This window comes from Lissotriton vulgaris, chromosome 2_1 (assembly GCF_964263255.1).
Source record: "Lissotriton vulgaris chromosome 2_1, aLisVul1.2, whole genome shotgun sequence".
NCBI classification, from domain to species: domain Eukaryota; kingdom Metazoa; phylum Chordata; class Amphibia; order Caudata; family Salamandridae; genus Lissotriton; species Lissotriton vulgaris.
The window spans coordinates 1,639,883,748-1,639,904,642 of record NC_141687.1 but is presented as its reverse complement, the minus strand read 5'-3'; the positions used below and the strand labels follow the sequence as shown (position 1 = coordinate 1,639,904,642).

At 45.0% G+C, this 20,895-nt stretch overlaps 1 protein-coding gene across 1 annotated transcript in view; it reads left to right on the top strand.

The window, feature by feature from the left end:
- Positions 1–20,895, top strand: part of TMEM244 (transmembrane protein 244) — a 289,090-nt gene that overhangs the window by 220,647 nt on the left and 47,548 nt on the right. The window contains exon 3 of the mRNA XM_086957516.1: positions 3,832–3,905. Coding sequence (XP_086813642.1) covers positions 3,832–3,905 — 74 coding nt within the window. The remainder of the gene's footprint in view (positions 1–3,831; positions 3,906–20,895) is intronic.

The window sequence follows — 20,895 nt, the reverse complement described above, 5'->3', positions numbered from 1 at the left end:
AAACCTACCACGCCAATAACCTTCCTGACTTGTCTTCCTCCAGTACGTGGCATAGTCCAAACATCGGAGGTGCTCTAATAACTGCACCTCCGTCTCAGAGAGGGTAACGAGAGATGGCAGAAGATGTGGAGTTGAGGTTGCTCACCTCTCTGTGTCTATGTATTCCCACTAGCATAACACACAAGATGATGGGCGGAATGTTGCACAATGGCAAAACATTCACCCCCAGTCACAGATCTGGGTTTAATCCATCGTTCCTTTGCTCACCAAGCCACCCCAGTTCAGACACGGCCATATGCAAATCAGTCTTGAGATGGGAACAGTCCAGACCGAACTGCCAAGCCATGTCTTCCCTGGACCGGAATCAAGCATTCAAGGACCGGTTTATGGCTATCAGCCGTCTTCAGCCAAGATAGCTTGACTCCGGTGGCTTAGTGAGCACGGGACCCACATCTGGGCATACCCTTTCCACATAGGGTGAACAGCAAAACACACAAGATGGACGGAATGTTGCACATTGGCAAAACATTCACCCCCAGTCACAGATCTGGGTTTAATCCATCCTCCATCATGGGGGTGAGTGTTTGATTTGCTCAAACGCTCCGTCTATCATCCCCTTTTGTATCGCTTTATTTGCCATAAGTTGGCAGTGTATGCTCCGCCGTGAGTCCCTTGCTCACTTTGCCACTGGATACAAGATAGCCTGGCTGATGAGGATTATGAATCCGAAACTGGTCCAGGATGCTTGTTTCCGGTCCAGGGAAGATATGGCTTGGCAGTTCGGGCTGGACTGTTCCCATGAGGCACAGGGTCAGACTGATTTGCATATGGCCATGTTTGAACTGGGGTGGCGGAGTGAGCTAAAGAATGGTGATGGATTAAACCCAGATCAGTTGACTGGGGGTGAGTATTTAATTTGCTCAAACGCTCCGTCCATCATCCCCTTTTGTATCGCTTTATTCGCCATAAGTTGGCAGGATATGCTCAGACGTGAGTCCCTTGCTCACTCTGCCACTGGATTCAAGATAGCCTGGCTGATGAGGATTATGAATCAGAAACCGGTCCCAGGATACTTGTTTCTGGTCCAGGGAAGATATGGCTTGGCAGTTCGGGCTGGACTGTTCCCATGAGGCACATGGTCAGACTGATTTGCATATGACCATGTTTGAACTGGTGTGGCGGAGTGAGCTAAAAAATGGTGATGGATTAAACCCAGATCAGTTGACTGGGGGTGAGTGTTTGATTTGCTCAAACGCTCCGCCCATCATCCTCTTTTGTATCGCTTTATGTATTCCCACTAGGCTGTCTCCAAGTCTTTGAAGATGGTTGGTCTGACCCTTAGTAACATTTATGTACACTCGCCCGACCACCACCTTAAAGACCTCCCACTCCACAGCCGGGGAATAAGCTGTGCCCACATTATTGTAAAAAAAACTGGTTTGGATTTTATTAGCCGGTATGTCTTGTAATGGAAGGTCCTTGAGAACAAAGGCTGGAGCCACCAGGTGGGGACTGGAGAATATATCCTATTCCAGTGGAGGCTCAGTAATAGTAGGTTATGATCAGAAAGTTCCCTGCTAAGACAGCAGGGTGAGGAGATGGTGGGGTAAAGAGATTGGTAGCAAACTGTTCGGGCCAAGCGTGTGTAGACCCTGTGGATCAGGGAGTAGAAGGAGTACAGTCTGATGCCTGGGTTGTAGTGGTGCCGGATTGCTGTCTTGCATGCCAAGAATATTCCAGGATAGAGTATTATAAATCCTGTGTATCATGGACCCGAATTCGGCCTGCTTCCCTCAGTTCCCAAAGAACTAATAGGGATGGTGAATCATAGGGATGGGGAGGGTGTATTGAGGAGGCACACTCGCAGGGAGGTAGAGTAACAATACCTGCACCCACATCCAATAAAAATTCTTCAACTGGACAATTTCAAGCAAACAAAAACAATATTATGGCCAGCGTGTTAACGGCCTGCTGCCCAAACTGAGTAACAAGACATCTTGCAGGTGGGTGCGGGGCAAGAGCGCGGATGTCCAAAATTGTCCTTTGGACAGGTCTTTGAGGAAGTAAACATAGTGAGGAAGGCAACCCCAGCTTAGTGCACTGATGGCGCCTGGCCAAGAGAAATTCTGAATATACAGGAAGCGGCTCCAGTCCCCAACCAAGCACTTCTAGGGCTGGGCCTCACAGCAGGTCCTGGGTGCCACGTGTGACCCTTGTGACCAGGGGGGCCTAGTATGCTCCAGCCGGGCACTCAACCTCTGTGTCGTGGGAAAACCTCTCTCACCGCCTGGTTTGGGTATTCCGCTCTGACTCTAGCCATCGTGGCAGCATGTGGCTTGCACGGGGTGGGGGCCTGGTCCCCGCACCCAACATGGGGAGGTGTGCAGGGCGTTGAAGGCTGTGGCCGCCTAGATTTCGAAGATTGCAGCAGATTGAAGGACCGGTGCTGGGAGCTCCCCTACTACACAGTCACCATGTTACGCATCCTGGCCAAGCCTCATCCCTACTCTTCCATTCTTATTGACTACCCTTGCTTCAACACTCTTCACCAGCATACCTTCTTCAGGTGCCTAAAATTTGAAACATTTGACAGGGCGGTTGTTCCTTTGCTTATTTGAAAGCCAAGACTTGAAACACTCTCCTGCTTCCTCTTCGTTCCGACAGCAATTTGCTACATTTTGGGGAACAGTTGAGGATATGTTTTTTGGAGGGGGCTTTGCAATTTTTTCAGAAATTTACATGAGTGTAACTTACTTGTGTGTAATTTACTTTTGCATAGTTACATGAAATTGTGCAGAAATTATGCGAAAGAAGAAAAATATAAAACTAGCATTTACAACTATATTTCTGCATGAAATGTATCTTTGCGTTAATTTTAGGCGCGAGGATTCAACTCATGCAAAACAATACTGCCAAAAGAGGGTGCTGCGAAAAACAGCCATTCACATTCTAGTTGTTCGCATTGTTGCTGCACACCTGTGTGAAAATGTTGTCACGTAATCACACCACGTGACGTAACAATTTCAGGAATTCTTTGTAATAAGTGTAATGTTAAATTTCTGAAATTAGGTGAGATTATGCCAGCGTAACGGAAATTTTGCCCAGGCATAGTGTTTGTGCCAATAATGTAATCGACACTGTACCTCATGTCAATAGTTGTAGATAGTTTTTGGTCTTTTCAGTGCCAGGATGCCCTGTGCATATTGTGGTCTTCATAATAAGCATTAAAACAATGGATAAATATGTCTGGCTAAGTGGAGGTTTACTATAGTTAACACCACACCTACATACCCTGATGATATACATCAACTACCACCATATGATGAAGGAAAGTATATGTTTACCATTCGTAACTCTACATCTGCGTAGCTTGATGATATAATCACACCCTACATCCTCTTTATTGGGCCTTATAGTTTTGTAACAAAAATACCACGTACTAACCGAGGTCTCAATTTACTGCCTATAAATAGACGAGACAATAGAAGAAGAGCTCTAGAATATGTGAGAGATATGCTACATAGATAAATTATGGACCAGGCCCTAAGATTCCAACTGGAGGCTGAATTGATTCTTTGGCATTGTCCTAAAAAACCTTGGTGAACAGAAAAACGTAAATATGATAAGTGCATTATACGAAAAGTGTCCGGCAGCAGAGTAACAGTGAGCATAGGTAAAGATGCAGAAGAAGTTGGGTCAAATGAAAAAGGCTTTAATGTTCTATAATCGGTTATATTTGCAGATAGATTGTTATTACAATTTTGTTTTCATCACTATGTGTGAGTGATGCCAGTGTTCTTCGGTTAACAAAGTTTTTTCTTTTGTCACCAGACTTGACACATTTGATGGACTCATTCCATTCGACTTCAAGACAGATCTGTCTGACTCACACTCAAAATATCTGGGTAAGAAATGCACCTGCTCTGTGCCAGCAACAACTACGTACAAAAGGTGAAGGGGATCAAGGACTGCCCCTAGGTCCCCTGTTTCAGGATAAGTACAACTCGATGTAGAAACGCTAAAACCACACATATATAGCATAGCCAACCATGCACGTCCTCCTGTGAACCAGATTTTCCTCACAACCTCAGGTGTGTATCTGAATAGTGATCAGATGCAAAACTATGTCGAAACCCTGTTGTTCCCAGGTATCAGAAATAGGGCCAGAATATTTCGCAATGAGTTTCAGCAGGTATTAGCTACTCACCAAAAGCAATGATGCAGGATAACTGTTCATCAATCTAGTTGAGTTCTCATACACACAAAAACCAACATCTCTTGTTTATACTTTTCTTGAGTCTTTTATTTTTCACATTGAAATGAGTACACTCATGACAGGAAGCGTGTTTTTTCCTTTTATACTTTTTTAAGGCTGTAAACCGTTTATGCAAACTATACAATAAGAAAAAGTTACTTACCTGCATTAACTATCTTTCCGGTGGTTTGTCTATATAACTACAGAGTCACCACCTGTATAATAACCCAAGGAACCAGACTGGATCTGGAAAAGTTCTAAGTTCTCAAGTTGCTGGTTTGGGGCGCTGGATTTGTATTGACGCCAGAAGTGACATCAGATTGCCTTGCCAAATCCATTTAGTCCCACTCCAGCGCAATAACATCATTTTCCATCAATTTTTTCCAAGCCTACGAGGTGAGCGGGTGGACTGGCATGGACATTAGGCAGTGCAGTACCGGACTTGAATTGGGAACTTATTAACTTACCCTATAACACATCCATCAAATGGGGAAGTGGTTGGGAACGGTTAGTAATCTGCAAGTGGAAAGAGTATCCAATGGAAAGATCATTACTGAGGCAAGTAACTTTTTCCTCTGAACGATGCTTCTTTCAGCAGATTCCTCAGCAGTTGAATGGATTCCAAAGCAGTTTCCTTTTCAGGAGGAGAGTTGATGGGTGGTTAAATGAGGCAGTCCTGCAGAATGATCTGGTGGTATTACCTTTCATGCGCACCTTACAATAACACTTAATGAAGGTGTTCGGGATGCCCACCTAGCAGCGTTGTATATTTCTGCAATAGAAACACCTCTGGCAAGAGCAGATGTTGAAGATTTGGCTCTAGTAGAATGAGCTCTGTGCCCTTCCACTTTCTTGGCCGATGCAGAGGATGCTTCATCTGGACAGTGCCTGCTTCTGAACTGCCTTGCCTTTCTTGAAACCGCAGTACCTAACAAAGAGCTAGTCATCCAGACATATATCCTTGGTGAGGTCTAGGTAGAAACTGACCACTGGCCTAGAGTCTAACCTATAAAGCTGCTCCTTCTTTGTAGGGGGTAGATAGTCAGTAAGGTGACCGAAATGGAGATGCCACAGTAGGAAGGAAATCGGCTCTAGTCACAACACCAATTTGTAAGGAAAAAATTAGGTGAATGGCAGACGTGAAATCAACGCCTCTGTAATTCATTGACCTGTCTTGCTAAGGTAATTGCCATCCAAAACACTGTCTTGAATGTTAACATTCCCAATTGGCAACTGTGAAGGGGTTCAAATGGAGACCTTATCAAAACATCAACACAGGGTTAGGATCCCACTGGGGCACAAGAAGGAGAGTTGGCGGATACAATTTAGTCACAACTTCAGAAAATGCATCTGGATAGGGATATGAACAGGAAAGGCTGGTCTGGAAGTCAGGAAAGCAGAAAACGCAGTCAAAATCCCTTTATGGTGCAGACTTCACACCCTCTCTGAGCTAGGAAGAGTGTGAAATCTAGGATTTGTTCACAAATAAGCCTGAAGAGGGTCTATGCTGTTGGCTGCACACCACAAAATAAAAAGGTTACATCTCCCTAAATTAAAAGATTTTGTGGAGAGGTGATGAGTTGAGCTGATCTGATTATGTCAACCACATCTGGCTGCAGCTGAAAGGAGCTCCTATACCCCTTGTTCAGTCTCCAGGCATTATGGTGGAGGCCTTAGAGACTGGGGTGCAGCACCATTTTCCTTTGACTGGGAGAGGTGTGGTCTGAATGGCACCTCGAGTGGCGCACATATGGAGAAGCGCTGAAGATCAGACAAAGACCGCTGTCCTTCTTGACAACAAGGACATGATGGTAGTAACATTTTGTGCTTTGGTACTAACTTCACAGCTCCATTCAAGACAAGTGCTTCCATGTATAGCTGCATGATAGAGAGGTGGTCTAGAGGAAGAAAGAAAGGAAGGATAGCAGTGAGGGATGGATGGGGTGGATTCTGGAGTAAAGGCGGGGTGAACTCCCTTTCTATAATTAAAAGGACCCACTGGTCTGAAGTAATGGTCTTCCAGTCTGGTAGGAAGAAGATCACCAGCCTCCCACAAACTCCATGTGGGTTTGGAGAAGCAAACTAGACCTGTTCTACTGGTTGTGCGGGGAGTAAGATGAACCGGAGGGATCCACAGCTCTTACCTCGAGCTCTGTCTCTTTAGTGCCTGACTAGTGGATTTTGTGGCTGCTGGACCTGGGGCTGAAAGTACTGACTCTGGCAAAACGAAAATCTTGAGAATTCGCGAAAGTGACAAAACAGGCGGTGAACCCTGCATGGCTGAGGTTGTTGTGGACCCAATGATCAGCCTTTAGCCTTGTTTGCCTTCAAGCATTCTGACACAGAAATTGCCTTAACCCTGAACAGGCGTGCTCCTTTGATTGAGAAATCCTTCAACTTGTTCTGCACATCCACGAAGAAACAGGAGGTTTGAAGCCCATCTTGCTTCCTTATAGAGACTTGCACATACTAGCAACTGGGCTGTGTCCAGGCCGGATGCTATAATGTGACCGGATGTGCTTTGTATATCTGTCATAACCTCCTTGAAGTGAGCTCTCATGTCTTCTTGGACATCTTGAAGACCAGTTGGGCCATGTCCCATAAGGCATGTGTATAATGCGCCAAGAGACAGGTGGCATTGAGGGGCTGCTGAAAAGGTTTTGTTCTCCCAAGATTCCAACCATTTTGACAAACCGGTCAGTAGGTGGAAAACTGAAGGTGCCCATCAAATGCCAAGTGGAGCAGGATGCTCCTCTTGGCATTTCTAGTGACTATTCGTATATAAGAAGTGAGGGTCTCCTGGTGCTGGGTGGTAGCTCCTTGCCATCATTCTCTTGACTGCTGGTGACAAAGGTAGGCTTTTCCGACGGTTCCATCACCGTATCCAGCGAGGCCTTGTTGAGTGGCAGAATGTGTTCTGATGTGGGTATGGCTGGGAGGAATACCTTTGTGAGCACATTCCTTTTAATGTTCACAATTGGCAGCTGCAGCCTCATTATCTCTGCAGCCTTTTTAGTAGAAGGACTTCACATCAGGGGTCAGAGTCTGTTGTAAATTCCATCTCCATTGTTATCTAATTCTCCACCATCATTTTCACTATAGCCAGAATCTGATCCAAAAAGCATCAGATGATGGTAGGGAAAGGCTTTATTAAATTCAGTAAAAAGGATCAATCCCTGGCAAATATCCGCCTCCTCTCAAATTTCCAGAACCCCATAACAATTCATACACATTACAACATACCTTTTTTTTTTTTTTACAACAACTAAAAGAACATAACATGTGTAGAACTTATTTAGCTAAAACTCAGAACAATGAAATGAATAATGAAATCATACATAAATAGATACATGAAAGAAATGGAATAGCAACACCAAACCTGGAAAAAGAAATTAATCATACTTCGAGCATGACCTTCACGCAAGAAACTCGCACAGAAGCAACCAAATATTAAGTACCAACAAAATCTTCCAGATATTTAGGTGGTCTTCTGAGCCACGGAGGAACAACTCTGGTTGCACACTGATTGGGCATCCAATGGCATCCACTCCCAGATAGACTGTCATCCTGATTGGGAATCAAACGACCCACACTCTTAGACTGACCATCATTACTCCGCATGCCATTCTTATACTGACCGTCCCCACTCAACAACTTGGGTTCAAGAGCAGGGCACTTGGCCAGCATCCTTGCATTCCACCATTTCCCTTCTAACAAAACAGTATTCCCCTTCACATCACTGACTTGTTTGGGACTGGACCACCTGCAAGAACCCTTCTTATGGCTTTTCCTAAGAGTTCTTGCTCCCTCTGCTTTCCTAAAGACCTGTGACTTTGTTACCCTTAATTTGTGTCTATGTACATACTGATATTGGAAGTCACTAACTCTTTCCCAATGACTCCAGATCCACTTTATCCTTCACAGTCCATTCCATCCATGCTGGGACAGCGGTGGTACATGCTGCTCTTCCTTTCAGTAAGAAAAGTGCAGTTTCACCTGTGCCATGTGTGGCGTGGTTCTGTAACTACACAACATATTTTTAATTTCTCTTTTGCATTCCAACTCTGCACACAATACTAACTGTACACTCTGACCCAAAACACGGTTGAACCTTTCTACTAAATGGTTTTCCCTGGAAGATACACAGTAGTATGATGGTGTCTGATGCCTTCCATCTTTAGAAAATGTGTGAATTCTGCTGACGTAAATTGCGGGCTGTTGTCCAATACTAAATTCCAGGACTTCCCTCTCTCCTGAAAATCTTTTCACAGAATGAAATAACATAATTGCCTTTGATCTCCCTCATGAATGTCACCCCCGGCCACTTAGAAAAATAGTCGATTAATACAAAGGCATATCTGTTTTCCTGGCCTAAACACTGAAACGGCCCACACATATCAATGGTCAACTTTTCCTAAGCTCACTTGGGAAAAGCGCTAGGGACAATGGGAGTTTCCATGATATGATGGGACTTGTCACTGCAAGTACATGGTACACAATCCCTCACAAATCTGTCGACATCTCCATACATTCATGGACACCAAAAATCCATGCATGCTCTGCATTTCATGGCAGAAATTCCCCCATGGCCTTCATGGAAAAGTTCCAACAGTCGGCAACGCAAACCCTCCGAAGCTAATTGCCTGTCTCTCCACTATACAGTTCCATTAAATCCTGAAAGCTCACCCAATACAGATAGGTATTCATTCAGATTTTCTCTTTGGTCCTCACCTACACCTAGACCACTCTAAATATTTTCCACAACCAAATTCATATGCTGGTCTTCCACTAACTTTAGTTTACATTCGTCCTCCCAAATAGCATCCTTGCATGTATTGTTTACTTCCACCACAACTCATTTCTCATCTTCAACATTCTCGCGCCTGTCGGTGGTCGCCTTGACAAACAATCTGCACTTAGACTTTTGCTTCCAGGTACATAACACATAGTGAATCTGAATTCTTGTAGTCTATACAACCACTTGTCTATACGGGGTGTGGTACCCCCAGCACCCTTGGTGATGAACAAGTCTATTAACGGTTTGTGATCAGTCCATAATTCGAACTGGTTTCCCCAAACATACATTCAAAAATATTGTATACCTCACCAGCACTCTAAGGCTTCTTTTTCGATTGTTGAGTCAGAGGGCTCAGCTCCTTTTAACAGACGGGATGCACATGCCACAGCTCTTTCACGCCCCTTCGTTTCTTGCATTAAAAAGCACCCAGACTGCATGCACTAGAATCAGTGACTACTATGGTTTTTTTATTGGGATCAAAAGGTTTCAACATCAGAGCCTCACTGATAGATTTCTCAATAACAGCAAAAGCGTCCTGGCATTCATCAGTCCATAGATACTGCACTCCTTTTTTCAACAAAGTTCACAGACTATATGCTTTTTCAGCAACATTTCTGACGATCTTAGCATAATATTCAGCTAATATATTTTATTTCATTTTAGGATTTATAAAGCGCGTAGCTGCTACAGCGACTAGGTGTTGCAGCGCTATCAGACACCCAAGAACCAGAGCCGAGTAGAACTGGCGGACGGTACATTACTTGCAGGGAAAGAGTCAAGTTTTTAAGGTTTTGTGAAATGCCAGATGATTCGACATTACTCTCATCAAAAAGGGTAGAGAGTTCAAGAGTTTTTGCGGCCAAGTAGCCAAAAGAACGACCGCCGGCCCTCGCTCTCCGGATGCGTGGAACACGGACTAAGGCAAGATCAGCAGAGCGAAGCATACGGACTAGCTTGTAGTACTCCAACAGACGGAATAGCCCTAACTGGGCTTGTCGTGCCAGAATCTTATGGGAGTAGAACAGTGCCTTGAACTCGATCCGCTGTTCAACTGGCAGCCAATGGAGTCTGGGAAGCACATGGGCAACTGAGTGCGATCTAGGCAGAGCGACCAAAAGCAGAGCCGCCGCATTTTGTGCCCTATGAAGACGTTGAATGCTCGCGTTGTTGGCGCCAAGGTAGAGACAGTTAGCATAATCCAGTCTGGACACAACAGATGCCTGGATAATAGTCTGTCGCACCTTAGGGGGAAAGAACCCGAGCAAAGGTCTAAGGCCACGTAAAAGTCCGAAACAAGTCCCTGCGACAGTCTTTGACTGTTTGTCGAAAGACAGATTACTGTCAAACCATATGCCCAGATTTTTTACTGCCTCTTTGGGGAGAAGGGCGGGTTTAAGGCGGTCTGGCCAGCACTGGTCGGACCACAGCTCGCGATCCCTGCTGAAGAGGAGAATCTCTGACTTGCTGGCGTTCAGCTGTAGATAGTTAGCAGCCATCCAGTCCGAGATTGCCAAGAGATCGTCCTTAAACTTAATCAGGTTGTTGTCACACCTCTTCGAAAAGGCGAACACCAATTGGGTGTCTATATAATCCAATATCCCGGCACTCAGTTGTAACAATTTAGTTCCTTATTTATTAAAGAATAAGACTTGTTCTGTGCGTAGATCCTAAACATTCATCCACAAGTAACAATTTTGGTTCTTATAGGTAAGTGGATTTTATTAACACACATTAGTGAGCACAATCAAAATAATTTATAAATCAGACAAAGGATAATACAAATTTCATTGATGAAAAACTGGCCAAGAGAGGATGGTAAACAAAGTATACAGGACAATTGGTATTTGTATGTCCTCCTCTTCCTGATCCACAAGAAACAACAGCCGACACGTGTTTCGTCACGTCATGTGACTTCCTCAAGGCTTCTGAATATTTATAGGACGAGGTTAGATGTCTGTATCTGTATTCTTCTCGCTGATTTCCAAGATTTCAGAATTCATTTAACGATTGACTTTGTCCAGGTGTTTTTGTTGCTCCTATTTATTGTAGTTCGTAAGTCCAGCCTATAGTCTACGTATTATTAGTCTCGAAAGCACGAAACCAAGGTGACGCAAAAGTTATGTTAATAAAAATGCGTCAAGGGACCACCGTAAAGTATGGGAAACTTGAGTCAGAGTTCTCAAGTTATATTTATTCCTCTGAGTTAGTTATCCCTTAAAACACTAAAATGTTTATTTGATTTAGTCCTTAGTTTCCCTTTTCTTTGGTACATAGGATAACGACCTCAAACTCGTTTTTCAGGCCATGGGCGTGTATATTCCTTAGAAAATGTTAGAAACCTTTTCGATTGAAGGGCGTGGGTAATGGGCTCTGATAAGCCGCGTGCGTGAACGTCCTCTCTGCAAAGGCTACCAAGTCCGCAATTGGGTGTCGTCAGCGTAGGACACCAGTGACAGCCCCCTGCTCCTGGCCACTTCGGCCAGAGGTCTGACATACAAGTTGAACAACAAGGGACTCAGAACGGAGCCCTGCGGTACTCCCTGATGTAAAGCAGCCTCCCGGGAGTGGTAAGGAGGAACTGAGACCTGGAAGGACCTGTCCTCAAGGAAGGATCGGAACCAGGCCAGTGTCCGGTCCCTCAGTCCTACCTCCCTGAGACGGTTCAAGAGGATCTCATGGGAGACCGTATCAAAGGCGACACTGAGGTCCAGAAGAACCAGTGCCGCAGAGTCCCCTGTGCCCAAACTCCCTCGGATGCACTCTGATACAGTAAGTAAGGCAGACTCGGTGCTGTGCCGCAGCCGAAACCCGTGCTGGGTTATATCAAGACTCGCATTCTGCTCAAGGAATTCGGCCAGGATTGAGTTGACATGGGATTCCACCAGCTTGGCCAGAAAAGGGAGCAGGGAAATTGGTCGATAATTCCCAGGGTCATACCGGGGAGATTGAGGGACAGAGTTGACGAAGAAGGGCGGGTGGCAGTGGATCTGCCGGGGAGCCAGATCTGATTTTTGAGCACAAGGTCTCAAAACCGGAGAGAGTCAGGAGAGGGAAAGAGGACAGACTGACTGCCCAAGAGAAGCCAGGCACGCCTGGCCGCCCAGCATCGGGGAGGGAATGCATCGTCGGTAACCTCCTATAGATCAGCTCCACTTTATTTAGGAAGAACTGAGCTAGCTCTTCGCATTTTTGGTTAGAATTAATGGAAGAGGTCCTCTTAATCACTGCACTCTTCATATCATTAAGCAGCGAAAAGATTGTTTTAGCAGGATTAGCGCTGGATAAGATTTTACTGGCCACATAGTCAGCCCGGGCTCTGCGAAAACTTTTGTGGTACTGTTTGATGGCTGCCTGATATACTGACTTAGCTGACGGCTCTTAAGAGCGTCTCCATGAGCATTCTAACTGCTTACAATGCTTTTTTGCCAATGTAAGAGATTCAGAGAACCAGGGATTAGTATGCCCACGGCTCTTACCCCCTCTTTTGGCTGGGATACAGCTGTCCAGACCTGCTGTCAGCCATTCATGGAGGCCAAATTGGCCTCCTCCGCTTCGCTCAGAAGTTGCGGCCGGTGCTCAGTTAGTCAGCCGGAGAGATGGTCTGGGTCCAGTTTGTGCCAAGGACGTTTGAGCGCTCGATTTACGTGCGGCTCTTCTGGTTTGCCCTGAGATTGTAGAGAAAAAGAAACCAAGAAATGGTCTGTCCAGGCCTGAGGGGCCGGTGGGAGAACAGTCAGGGAGCTAAGGTTAGAAAGGATAGGGTCTAACAGATGACCAGCCACATGGGTGGCGTCGGTGACGTGCTGCACCAGCTGGAAGGCTTCTAAGTCCGCCAGGAAACATGTCGCCTCAGCATTTCCCCCTCTCTCTAAGTGAAGATTAAGATCACCCAGAATGGTAAAGTTAGTTGACTTGCTAGCCAGTGACCCAATTGTACATAGGTTGTCCTTGAACAAACTAGACGGGCCTGGAGGCCCTTAGATAAGCAGGACGGAGATAGTGAGATTGTGAGTCAAATGAATTTTGAATAAAACACTTTCACAGCCTGCTATGGTTTCCTTACATAAGCTAAGAGAATAGGCCTCTTTGGTGATTACTGCAATACCTCCCCCTCTGCCTCCCTCTCTATTAATTGCTGCCAGTACATATCCCGGTGGCAACTACAGCCACGGCTCAGCCACGGAGTTGTGAGTGAGCCACGTTTCCATGAGGAAAAGAGCATCAGGGCACTCGTCAGCCAGGAGATCAAAAACCTCTGCATGATGTTTAGCCAACGAGCGACAATTCAGGCTCAAAAACCTATAGGTCGTATGGCTAGCAACACGTCCAATCTTTTCGGAAGAGGGCAGCTGAAAAGGGCAAAGATGACACTGAAAGGAAGGCTCATTGAAAGCCCAGGGCGAGTAGGCACAGTGAGAACTCAAGGAAATTAGTTCCTCCCGTGAATATCTAATGTGTTTTAGTGCAGCAGATCCAGGGGTCATGGCTGCTGGCGGCGGCCTGGCGCGGATGGGCGCAGACGGGCTTGCCATTGGCGCGCCAGCGGCGCGCCAGCTGTGCGGGCGTGGCAGTGCCTGCATTTGTAGTCCCAGGGCCTGAAGAACTGCCCCGCTGACCTCGCACTCCCCCTAAGATGGCGGACCTCGCAGCCAATCCGGGTGAGCCTGCAGGAACAGCCCGACCCGCCACCCGCGTCACAGGGCCGCCTACCGCTGATCCCGCGATTCTGCTAATTCTAAAAAGGACCTTAATTGTTCCTGGTCTTGCGGGCAGGCACCTTTTCACTTGCCTTAATTGGTTTCGCTTTCTTTTGAATTCCTTCAGTTTAATGTCCTAGGTACTGCACTTCATTTGCCTCTAATTTGTATTTGTCCAGAGCAGTCGTTAGACCTGCTTGTTCCAAACTCAACAATACCTCCTTCAACTTGGCATCATGCCCTTCATTGTTGTCTCCCACACCAAAAGGTCATATTGGAAGCACATTCCATTTTACAACCCACTCCGTACACTCTGCATGGCCCTCTGCAACACAGAGGAGGCTGATGCCAAACTGAAGGGCATGCGTTTGAATTGATACGCATTCTCAAGTGTAATGAATGATCTCAGGTGCTTGGACTCTGCATGCAGACTTATCTGGGGATATGCGTTGAATAGGTCTAGTGTACAGTAACATTTTTCCTCTCTTACACTCATTAATATTTCACTGATGAGGGGAAGAAGATGGCGATCCACCCATATGAAACTGTTCAAATCCCTTAAGTCGATCCACATTCGTAGCTTGCTGTTACCTTTTTTTTTTTTGCATGTACAATAGGGATAAGCCACTCCAAAACCTCAATGGGCTCAATGACCTTACATAACCGGTCCAGTTCAGTTATGAGTTGGTCTCGCAAAGCAAATGGAACATTGCGCACCTTGTGGACCTTCGGAATTAAATTCTGCTTTAGAATGATACTGTGTTAAAAAAAATTCTGAGACCCAAGTTCCTCACAGAACAAACTGAGAAACTGCACACAGCCCTTCTCTACTCTCCTCAGTGCCGTCAACAACTGGTCAGGGTGATTGGGATCCAATGTAATACAGAAAACCTTCTGTTCTCTCCATCTCAATTAAGTCTTGCCTCGCTCCACCACATATACTCTACAGCTGGTACTCCCTTGTTTTTTAAATCAGTACAAAACATCCCAACATGGGTAACTTGACCCCACAATACCCCTCCAGTTCAACATCTGCAGAAGTCAATACTGGACCCTTGACACTTTTGCACAGTTTTGTCAACCAATGTGTATGATGAACACAAATCAGCCCATATGTGTACTTTTCACACCATTCATTTCTATTTAACATTTGGGTGGTTGATTGGTCTCACCTTAGAATCACCACTCTCTTTGTCCACATCATAAACTACCAACACCTCCACCTCCTCATCTATGTCATAACTTGTGCACACATCTCTAGAACTTTGTTCCTCTACTAATCCCACAATGGATTTTTTCACAATTTTCCCATCTTTGCACACCCTAGAATAATGTCTAGATCTCTTGCACTTGAAACACCTGGCTGTGAAGGCAGTGCAAACATTTTACTCCACTATGTCTAACGCTACCACATCTGTAACACTGCTTGACGTTAGACCCTTAGCACCCATCATTTGTTTCTCCCTCCTTGACAAAAGTCCTCTTGTAGTTCTTACCTGAGTTGCATAACAAATTAACCACCCTACTAGCTGCATTGGCTGATTCCCTCTTGTGCTGATCTTGGTTTAGTTCTTTGGCATACAAGAAGTGTTCTCAATTCTACCAGCAATAACTAAGGATTTCTCTAGGGAGGGATCTTTCAAACCTAGTAGCTTTTTTTGGATTCTGGCATTGCTAATCCTGTTTAGCATTTGATCCCTAATTGTTTTCTCATGTACGTTTTTTTAATTTGCAGGAAAACGCTAGTGTTCTCAATGCTGTTGCATAGTGCTGTATATATTCCCCTTGTAACTGTGCATGTGAAAAGAACTTACATATTTCTACTATTATGCTAGTTTATTTCCCCAAAAGTGTCCTCAAGAGCCCTCATCGTCTTAGCATACATATCCTCTTCTACCTCCTTGATCTCCTCTTCCTGTTCTTCCCCTGGTACAGGCAAGGTTTTCAAAATCCTTCTGCCCTCTACGCCTAAATTGTGTTTCTAAACTGCCAATTTCCTCTTAGTCATGAAAATATCACCTCCAATAGCCTTCAAGCATGTTTCAAAAGATTCCCTCCAATTGTGAATAATGGTGGGGATAAAATAAGAAAAACCACGTTGCAAAAGAATGATGTTTTAAAAAATGTAGCCTTTTGCTATGGATGTGGTAGTTCTTTACATCTTGGCAACTTCAGATTTTGCCTGGCAGTAGATAAAGTATGTTCCAAGTGCAATAAGAAGGGACACTTCGTTTGGGTTGGGTATGTAGGTCCAATACCAGGAAAGTTAATTTAGTACTAGAACAATGTGATGGATGGTGACAATTTTGATCAGAATGTCAACAGAAGGCGTTCTGATGTGGGTGCAGCTGTAAATAGTACCTTGGTGAGCACATTCTTCTTAATGTTTTTTGTTTTTTAAATTTTATTTATAAAGTTTTCATAACAAAAATAATCAAAAGGTTCATCAGCATTTGTGCAGGCCTATAAATCACAGGTCGGCAGATCAGCATGTTACAACAATCATTAAGTGACATTTCTCCGATTACAGATAGCAATTTGGCAACAAAAAAAGTATCTTTTACAATGCAGGGAGGGGCATCAGTCATCAATCATATTTAGTAAATAGGAAGTTTCACGAGAGTTAAATGTGCTTGGCAATTCCTCAGCATAGCAGGTAAGTTGATCTCGACAATACACCATGCCCTGCATCCAGTGCTTATGCGTCGGGGCGGGTCTACAGCCCGAATGAATGGAGACTCTATGTTTTGCCAACAACAGCGCTATAGCCACTAATTTCCGATTAATTACTTTTCATATTTGTAACATTCCCCAATAAACACATTTGCGGAGTGCATTCTATGGGCTCCCCCACCAATTTTGTCAGAGTGTGCGTGACTTGCACCCAGAACTCACCAACCTTCGGACAGGCCCACACTAGATGTTGGAAATCCGCACTTGGCGCTCTACATCGCACACTACTTGCAGACTCTCTTAGACCATATTTATAAAGCTGAGCAGGCGTATAATACATTTGATGCAAATATTTAAAGTGAATAACTTTAAGATTCACATTTGCAGTCAGCTGTCCTGTCAATCTGCAGCATGCCTTCCAATCCTCTGCAGTCAGCTGTTCAGAGAGAACATCCTTCCACTTGCCCAGCGGCCCATCCCACACAGCCATCCCATCCCTCTGTGAAGCGTGATATAAGCGTGTGCAAGTTTGGATCTGTTTTGAGTCGTGTAGATTAAGTGTAATGCCCCCCAAGGCCTGCGGTTCCTCAGTACATTGTGGCTATAATGTGCGTAAAGCAGCGCACAATCGGCTGTATATAAACACCCTCATTGCAGCGTGTTTCCCTTCCTCCAGGAGAGCTGAAACGTCTATAAATTTCCCTTCTGGGAACACATCCCCCATCGTGTGCACCCCTGCCTCCTGAAGAGCTTGAATCGCGCCAGTCTCGCTCGTCACTGAGATTCCAGTATGGTGCAAGAGTGGCATATTTGGTGCGTATAGAGGCAGCTTCTGTGCCTGTCTCCCAAGTTCCTGTCACGCGCTGACCGTACACTGCACCGTATCTATATCCCCCTTTTCAAATATAGTACTGGTATTTACAATCATAGCTTTGAGCAGTATCGGATGGACTGCGCCCGGTTCTACTGTAACATGTGGGATGAAAGCCGGAGCTTGTTGCCAATAGTACATAATGTGCCTGATAGGATAGTTATAAATCTGTCACATGAAAGTGTTAATAATTTCTACTTCACTCTTGGTTTTTTCCCTTCCCATGTAAGCATAATTAGTAGTGAGCGAAGCATAGTGAAGAACTATTGTGTTAAGCGAATATCTAGCCACTTGTTCTTCAAGCCGTGTGATTGCTCTCACACAATTGGTTTATATAACCACCTGCGAATCTCAATTGGATCCATATTCCCAGGTACTTTACTGGGTCTGTGCTCCATTCTAGTGGATAACCAAGCTCCATTTGTGGCGTGCTTATAGTCGGAGGAAGAATGATCGATTTGGCCCAGTTAATACCTAGCCCTGAGTGCCACTCAAACCAAACATATTCCCTGATAAGATGTTCCAAATATGCTTCAGGGTCACAAACTTATAGGACCATGTCATCCGTGTACATGGATACTGAAGGGGCCGCTGGTAACAGCGCAATGCTGCCTGTGCATATCTTTGTCTTAAGATGCATGCTAATTGCTCTAGCACCACTGCAAATAATAGGGGCGACAAAGGGCATCCCTGCCTTGTACCACGCTGTATCGCAAATGAACCCAACGTCTGCCCATTGACACGCACTCGCGCTACAGGGTCAGTGTATAACCGTTTGATCCAGTTGATGTAAACGAAGGGCACCCCCATGCGATGTAGGACTGCAAACATATATTTCCACTTGATAGAATCAAAAGCCTTAGCGGCGTCTAGTAGGACCGCCACCACATGCAATGTTGGTTCCAACACATACAGTACTGCAAATAACGTACGCAGGTTATGTGTTTTGGATCGGGTGGGCACACCACGGAAGCCGCGGACGAGGGAGGATGCGAGGATTTCTCTACTGTTAAGGGAATTTTCACTTACCCCTCTTCCAGACCATGGGGCACTGACTCCTAAATATTGCAGCTCATGATTCAGAAATTCTGACAGGGCTCTAACTAGAATTATTTACATACCACATAGGTATAGTACTGTTATTTTATTTTCTCACCTGTATATACACTTTTTCACCATTGGATGACAACCATAGTGAGTGACAGAGGGATCTAACTTCGTCCTGACGAAGAGGCAGGCAAGGCCTCAAAACATGTTGACATCCCCAAGAGAACTAGCTCATTGACCGCTTTGGTCTCTCTGCCGCACATATTTTTAATACCACCAGCCTATGACTAATAAAGTAATTTTTGTTCCCATAAGGCCAGATATTTTTTAATTTCACTTTTTTCATTCATCCCTGACCCTACTTGCACTCACTCATTATACACTTCACATAGCACTTACATTATCTAAGTGCTCCAGCGTAGTCACTAGTCGTAGCACGCCCCGTCCCGCAGCGGGGCGGAAAGACCCCGATGATGAAGCATGACACCAAGGGCCCTTTTGGTGTGTGAGGGGTATTTTAACAAATACTGTGTATGCCTTTGATACCTTGGCTCACAGGTAACCTCTTAGAGGTGGATCTTGCTGTTTATCTACTACTCGCGTACATAGTCTGGTAATACTGCACAAATGTGCTGAGTATCTCCGGTGTATCATAATATGTAGGGTTATCATCCGCAATTGCTTTCACTATATAAGTTTTGGCCCATGGTTCTGCAATTCTATCAGCTAACACATTCCCAAGTCTATCCCCTTCACCATAGTACCTGGCTTTCCACCTTCGCGACATGTGACACACTTCTTGATCCGCTATATCATTATACTCTATGATCTTAACTCTGTCTGCCAGCATTGCTGTGTCAGCCGTTATTTCATACTCCCTTTCAAGTTGCCCCAATTCTTGATCAAGCTGTCTCATGGTACCTCGCAGCGACTTGAGAACCCCTGCTTGTAGCCCGATACAGATTCTGCATATGGTCACCTTGAATGCCTCCCATATTGTTCCCACACTTTGTACTGACCCCGTATTGTGTGTAAATTTGTCCGCGATTGCTTCCCTCACTACTTCACGAAAGACCTGATCAAGCAGCGAGGATGATCGTAAACGTCATCGAAACTGCGGAGGTGTGTACGTGGGTAGGATCAGCTTTAGTAGAACTGGTGAGTGATCTGACAATGTTTTCTGTAAATGTTGGACGTTAGTAGTCCATGTATTCACATCGCTCGTGGCTAGCCAAAAGTCGAGGCGCGACCACAACCAATGTACATAAGAATGGCATGTACCCTCTTTTATCCCAGGGTGCCATAATCTCCAAATATCCAGTAGCCCCAAGTCTCTCATACCATTAATAACAGAAAGCGCTGCCTTTTTAAGTGCGATCTCTGCAGAGGTCATGCGGTCTTCTTCAGGTACCAGCACAACGTTAAAGTCACCCCCATCGTTGACAAAGGCAATTTGTGTATCTTATCTCAACAGGGTCATCTGCATTAGGCCCATAAACGTTTACAATTGTCCCTAGTATGCCACATAACTTACCCTGTACCAGGGCATATCGCCCTAGTTAATCTTCTTCTACATGTATATTTCAAAGGGTACATTTTTTTAATTAATTTCATTACACCCCTCACATAGGAGGAGTAAGAAGATGTTAAACGCACTCCAGCCCATCTAGTTGCCACTGCTTTCGCTGCATGCTTAGTGAGGTGCGTTTCCTGCAGCAGAGCCACCTGAACATTATGCCGGTCTAAATAAGTCAACATCGCCCATGTTTTGTTAGGGTTATTGAGGCCTCTGACATTCCATGTTATCCATGACAGTATATTACTCTTAAGCCCTGCCCTTCCTGCCGCAATCTATTGCGGTAGGTCGTTGGTTTGTGCCGCCTGAGTGTGTATGTTCCAATTTCAACCATTGTGCTTTGCCCATTCTGCTTTTGAATTTATATAGTTCCCCAACTGAACCACCCACCCACTCACTTAAGCATCCCAATTATGCTAAGGATCCCTGTTTGAAACCAAAGAACACATCATGCAACCGCATGTCTCTTATCTAATGATAACACCTCGTTCTGTGTCCAAAGATAACCTTAAACCAATTTGGGATGTACCCTCTTGGGGGGTCGCCAGGAGCCGTCAGACAACTATATGGTAACAAGAGGGGGTCGAAGTAGTTATGGGAGCCACCTCCTCCAGCTAACTCTGTGCACCAGAGTGTATCCTATCATGAAGTCTCTGCACCTTTGAATACTCAAATTTAAGACCAGAGAGAATGCAGCAATATCACAAATATCAGCACCACATGTTCTGTATACATGTTATAACACTTATGTTTGTATCTTCAGTAGCATACTAAGAGCATTAACTACACAGTATAGAAACAAGAATGCTTGCCAGTCAGTCTCATATGTGCAGCAGGCCACATTATGATTCGAATTACCAGTCTCACTGCTCTGTATAGCGCACATGCTCAGTCTTTATTTTCTGCATTCTCACCAGCTGCTCTCGACGTTTCTTGCCGCTCAGTCTGGTGCACAAACGGCATTGCTTCTTTTGGTGT